At 48.4% G+C, this 5,789-nt stretch overlaps 2 protein-coding genes across 2 annotated transcripts; both read right to left on the bottom strand.

Annotated features, from left to right (window-relative positions):
• Nucleotides 1-872: 872 nt before the first annotated feature.
• On the bottom strand, nucleotides 873-3,096 carry FIBRA_04804 (uncharacterized protein; the record flags this gene model as incomplete). Its single annotated transcript, XM_012326591.1, has 11 exons — nucleotides 873-906; nucleotides 977-1,113; nucleotides 1,173-1,427; nucleotides 1,481-1,548; nucleotides 1,597-1,763; nucleotides 1,817-1,881; nucleotides 1,916-1,998; nucleotides 2,055-2,470; nucleotides 2,525-2,682; nucleotides 2,730-2,906; nucleotides 2,962-3,096. The coding sequence occupies 11 exons, from the start codon at nucleotides 3,094-3,096 to the stop codon at nucleotides 873-875; spliced, it is 1,695 nt and encodes a 564-aa protein (XP_012181981.1).
• Nucleotides 3,097-3,945: 849 nt separating this feature from the next.
• FIBRA_04803 (uncharacterized protein) lies at nucleotides 3,946-5,719 on the bottom strand (the record flags this gene model as incomplete). Its single annotated transcript, XM_012326590.1, has 12 exons — nucleotides 3,946-3,995; nucleotides 4,055-4,099; nucleotides 4,153-4,298; nucleotides 4,359-4,497; nucleotides 4,563-4,669; nucleotides 4,722-4,842; nucleotides 4,903-4,974; nucleotides 5,034-5,072; nucleotides 5,127-5,223; nucleotides 5,276-5,485; nucleotides 5,537-5,576; nucleotides 5,631-5,719. The coding sequence occupies 12 exons, from the start codon at nucleotides 5,717-5,719 to the stop codon at nucleotides 3,946-3,948; spliced, it is 1,155 nt and encodes a 384-aa protein (XP_012181980.1).
• Nucleotides 5,720-5,789: the final 70 nt, after the last annotated feature.

Genomic DNA, 5,789 nt, shown 5'->3' with positions numbered 1-5,789 from the left:
GCGGCTGTCAAGTATGGCGCCAGCCAGCTCGCCATATTCCATGTGCCGCGCCGGGGCTACTTCGCTACTCAGCAGGTGTGTACGACGCCTACATTACGGGAGGCGTAGAATTGACAAGTAGCGACCTACCAAAGATGTGCCCACACAAGCGAGCTTTTATCCTAGAACATGGCATAATTGGAGACGATCCCTCCAGCGGTTCACTATATGTATCTTGTAAGCTAAGCACGAAATATCTTAGTTCAGACTTGTACTGAACTAGGGTGATCTCTCAGGTCCTATGCACAAACGAAATTTTGCACTTAGCACAGGAGCATGCCTCAATGACGATTCTTACAGTATTCTTACATTCAATGTCAAGATCGAGGACGATCAGGTCTTACTGCTCCTCCCGGAAGCGAGTGAGCTCGAAGAGATCATTGGGACGAGCAGATGGATGGTGCGACGAGCAACTGCCGAACTTATAGACGAACGCTTGGATGGAATTGAGATTGTGGGTTCGACGAGTGAAGGATGCGATGGGACGTCATCGGCATGCGGAGTAGTTAGCAAGCTCGAATGGTAAATAAAATCCAGTAGTGAAGGAGCTCGAGCCGCCAACAGGAATAATAACAAAGTTCGGCGAGAATACACCAATCTCATGCACAATGTGTTCATACAACAGGACTATCGTCGATGATTAGACCTGGAACAGGATAAGGTGCTGGACTAACGGGATTGTCAACACATTGTACGTTGTTTGGAGCAACACGTGCGGGTATAATGGGTATGTCTTCATGGTTCCTTGGTTCGTCTGACCAGCAACGATCTTGAATGATTGTGACGTGTGATGAGTAAATCAACGAGACATTGGGTTTGCAGAGAGTGCGCAACTAAGCTTTAGTCCCCGACGTTTTCTCCTCTAGCCTAGAAAGAGGATGCCATCACATAGTCATAAGCTTGGTGTGAGGAACGCGAATGTTGAAGAGAAACTTACTGAGATGCGGAAATGATGGTGTTCGCGATCACTGCGGCTTTCTCTAGTGCGACGGGACATGTGAGAGTGCCCCGTTCCAATAACCGGGGGGAACGGCGACGAGACATCCTCTTCGATGGATTGCTGCCGAATGTTTTCTATTTACAGCAAAAGACATCAGCCCAGAGCGAAAAATATTAGGCGAACCATGACGCACCTGGAACAACTCGAAGGTCTTGGAGAACAGCGTAATTGTCTCCTTGTCGTCAAACACAGTGAAGAAGGAGCCATCTGCACCAGCAGTCACGTTGATGCCGGCTTGAACGTTCACCGAGCCACCAAACTGATCCGCAGAGGCATTCCCAGACGCCAGATTCCCGTGTAATGCGAGGTTCAGCTGCGTGAACGCGTTGAGATCGAGGTTCACAGTAGCTTCGGCAATACCGTCAAGAGCATTGAGTCCGAATGAGATCTGTAGAATCTATGATCAAAATGCGAACTAAACAATGTGTGTATGATACATACACTTGGAATCAAGCTCGCCGTGAGTGTCGTGTCCGAAGTTGCATTCGGAGAAGCGGCAAGCTGAAAAACTATCTGGTAGTGAGAATTTCATCCCGAATCATCAACTAGTACCGTACTAGTATTTCCTGGTGTGAGATCGCCTCCGTTCGTGTAGTTAGTATCCGGAAATACAAACTGGGCGTTGTTTGCGGTATAATTGAACCCGACATTCAAGTCCAGGTCAATATCGAGAGCCGCAGTGGCCTCAACGGCAATCTGGAAGGTGGGACCAACAGTCAAGATGCTACAGGAACGCTCAGTGATGACTTAGCCCTATTGTCTGATTCAGTCACTTACCCGGGAATATCAAGTCCTGGTATTCCAATCGAGAAGATCGGGATAGCTCCAGTAGATAAAGTAGTCTGGATCATGGACAGTAATCAGCATGACTGAGACTGTTGATAGTTCATTCAAGTGGTGAATACTTGCCGATGCAGAACTGTTGATAGACAAAGCGCCGTCCACAAATCCGTTCAAACCTAATACCGCATTCAGAGGTCATGTTTAAAGTTCTTCAAATGAAGCACCATCGTACCTCCATAGAGAGCGAAAGTCGTAATCTCTGGGGGCACGACTGACCCTGCAGCAATGACACCGTAGTAGGCGGACATATTTGCATTGACATCTACCTCGACTGAAACCTGCCCAGTAAAAGGAGGGATAGTACCAACGGCGGGACAAGCAATCGACTCGTTGAAGATGACAGCCTGTTTGCTCTCAGTGATGTTAGGCACAACCTGTGTAATGTTCTTGTCGAATGCTGTCGCTTCTACAACCCATTTAACAATATACGGGTCGAGGACAGCAGAGTACTCACGAGTAATAGAGCCAGTCAACCCGCTAACTAATCCCGATAGGTCACGGTTAACTACTTGAGGAACGTTGGAATAATTGAGAGTATTAGCATTAGGTGCGGAAGTCCCATGGAAGAAGAAAGAGACACTGCCGGCTCTGAAAGGATTACTATTGAGATTCAAGACAAGAACAGACAGGCTGATTACTGACTCTGAGGGATCGATCGCACTGAAGCTGGTATCCAAACTAATCCCTTTCACAGTTGGATAATCATCACGACGAGAAAACCTGCCACGACGACTGAGAGGCGATGTCTGATTGTCATGGTCCCAAATGTTAGCTACGCGAGCGAATGGCATAGTCGTGCACTGCAGGTAGGTTAGGATGACAATCACTCAAGAGCGGACAAACGAACATTCTCAGGTAAGCGGACGATCGTGCCAACTGCGTTCCCTTGATAGAGATGATCGCATCCTGCAGTGCTATTGACGCAAGTTGCACGGATGTCTTGTGCGGTTCCAGTGGAATTGCAATCCAAGATTGCCCATCCAGCCGCCTCGGTAAGGTCGGAGATGGCGCTCGAGGCACCTGTCTAAACGAGACGATCTCATATTAGAAGAATCAGACTAACAAATGAGCAAACTCACAAGATGAACACTTCCGGTAACCGGACCACTCAAATCATAGGAACAAGACCCATCGAAGCACGGTTTTGACCAATCGTTCACAGCCTGAGCTGAGAGAGCAAGTAGCAAAACAGAAAAGAAGGAAGTTGACACCATGGTGATCAAACACAAATTCAAGTACCAGACTGAGAAATCAAAGACTCAAGGCAAACCCGAACGAACGAACGAAAAAAAGAAGCCGAATAGAACCAGTCGACTTGGAGAAAGTTGTTAGACATCCGTGGAGGGCCGCAGGCATGCTTTATACACATCGATGAGACAAGTCAGACGGCGTAACTAGTAGCAATGCCACATTGATCCAGCAAAATCAGTCGACTGATTCGCACGGAAACAAATGTATGGCCCCTGCGAATAGCGAAGGTTAATCGAGCAGATTTTATGGCAGCGAGTAAAACGAATGGACATCAAATTGGCGTACTGGACGGCAAGCACTCCTGCCCGAGTCTCTGCAGCCCTCTACGAGATGTTTTCATAACAAGACCTACCACTTTCCCCGATAGCCTATTTTAGTAATGTTGCATGCAAAATCCGATCCCCAGAGTCGATACGTTCCGTCCGTGCGAGCTCAATGCCGTCGGACAACACGAAATGATGGCACCCGACGGCGACACAAGGCCCTCGACATCCGGCCCGCATCGGTAGCGAGGCTGAACGATGCAAACGTAGTCGACAATACCAAGCGAGCGACGAGTAAACGAGCCTTGATCGCAACTGCCAACGATCCTCTAGCGCCTGTACGGCAGTAAAATCCTAATCTCCATGCCGCTCTTTGGCGCTTGCCTGTGAGCCAATGGCCAGCCGATGGTTAGAAACGAGCGTCAAGGGTAAGGGTAAACGACAACCGATTTCAGTAAAACCATCCTAGGCGCTGAAAACATACAATGCAGTAGTCTACTATACACTCACCATCCTGCCTTCATTCCAGGTAACACGATCTCACGGGCGTTAAGGCGCATAACGAGTTCCGTACACTCCTTCCTGTATAGCTTTGATTTCTAGAACGATGGGAAATGAGCTTCTAAAGTAAAAAAAAATAGCATACACAGATGCTCACGGAGAGCCAGATGCTTTGAGTGAAAGCGACACGTAGCAAGATCGCCTGTGCCATGGCGTTGAATATAACACTGATACATTAAGAATGTAAAGACATACCTTTCATGAACCAAAAGTTGGGCACGCCCAAGTAGCGCCAAGCGCCATATGCCTCGCCTTCTTCGTTCAGATCCCACATTTGCGATATTTTGGATCCAAGATCTTCTCCAACAAGCCTGAAAATCGCAGCTCGCGCACCATCGAAGCTAGTCGTTGCGTGGCGCACTCAGAACAACTCCATGCTGACAGCTGCGAGATATGCTCACCCTGTGGCAAACAGGACGACGTCGACGTCTAATTCACTGCCATCCGTGAACAAGAGACCAGTCTTGGTGAAACGCTCGATCTGGCTGTCATTCTTCAACTTGATTTGGCCATCTATGATCTTCTGGCAGCTGCCGACATCTTTCCACCATGTCAGCCCGTACGATGACTTCCCATGGGTGGAAGATCGGCCCATAGCAACTCACCTAGGTAATAGCCCCCACCACGAGTCATAGCGTTATACAAAAAACCAGATCCGTCCTGGCCAAAATTCAGTTTGAAACCCGCCTTCTTCAATCCCTCCAGTATCTGCCTGTGGACTCAGCTACTCAGCCCAGATTGATAGTCATAAGGTGGTAACTCACTTGTCTGCTTCTGCAATTTCTGATGTAAGGCGTACGTGCATCTCCTTCAGCATGAACGCGGGTAGCGAGGCGTGCACACGGTCGGAGACTTCGGTAGGACCCGCGCCTTCCCAGAACGTGTCTGGATCAGACGAAATCAGACATCTGCCACCACAGGAACCAAGCTGTCGATACAACATACCTTTGAATAGACGAGGCATTCCTTCCTTCGTCGACATAATATAAGTTGAGCTTCTCTGGAACAGAGTCACATCTTAATTGTCGTCACATGAATCTACCTTATACCATCACAGTGAAATCCAGTCGACGCACCTACACCATGATCGACATAATCGGCAGCTATGTCATGGGCTGTGCTGTGGCATCAGAAAACAGGCGACCAGGCATATGCTCATTACGACATACCTGATGTACAAGCGCCAACAACGAGCACTTTCTGTCCTACATGATCTCTGGCTGACTTGTGCTGACTCGAGTGCAACACCTGTCCTTGGAAATCCTCCTGTAATAAGGTCGTCAGTGACCAAAATCCAGTCACATGTGAACATATTTACCTGACCAGGGATCTTTGGCATCTTGGGCACACCACCTCCGAAGCCAACCGCTATTATAACATGATCAGGGTGAAAAATCCGCTCCGTTCCATCGCTCTTCCTCACGACCACCTTCCACTTGCCTCCCTTCGGCTCAGCATGTATCACAGTCGCTGACGTCCAGACATTGAGTTCCATGGCTTCGGCATAGTATTCGAACCAATCCGCAAGCTGAAAAAACATCGTAAAAATATGATATAACTACATATCCATACAACTGACCTTCTGTGCCGGCGTATAGACAGGCCACGAAGGCGGAAACCTACAGAATAGACTTCAGAAGAGCAACAGGAGGATGTACACGCCAAACCCTTACGGCATATATGGTAGGTGATCAAACCCTGTGTAAAAGAGCACTAAGTAAACCGCGTTGTAGTACGGGAAGTGACCTACAAACAGGATCATGAAGGCAAAGTGACTCGTATCGGAATCTCCACTGGTCGCCAATCCGGCCCTGTCGTTCTATCACAAGAGT

The sequence above is a fragment of the Fibroporia radiculosa genome (assembly GCF_000313525.1).
Source record: "Fibroporia radiculosa TFFH 294 genomic supercontigs, scaffold3494, whole genome shotgun sequence".
Lineage (NCBI taxonomy): Eukaryota > Fungi > Basidiomycota > Agaricomycetes > Polyporales > Fibroporiaceae > Fibroporia > Fibroporia radiculosa.
The sequence above is the reverse complement of the archived record's forward strand: the minus strand, read 5'-3'. Positions and strand labels throughout refer to the sequence as shown.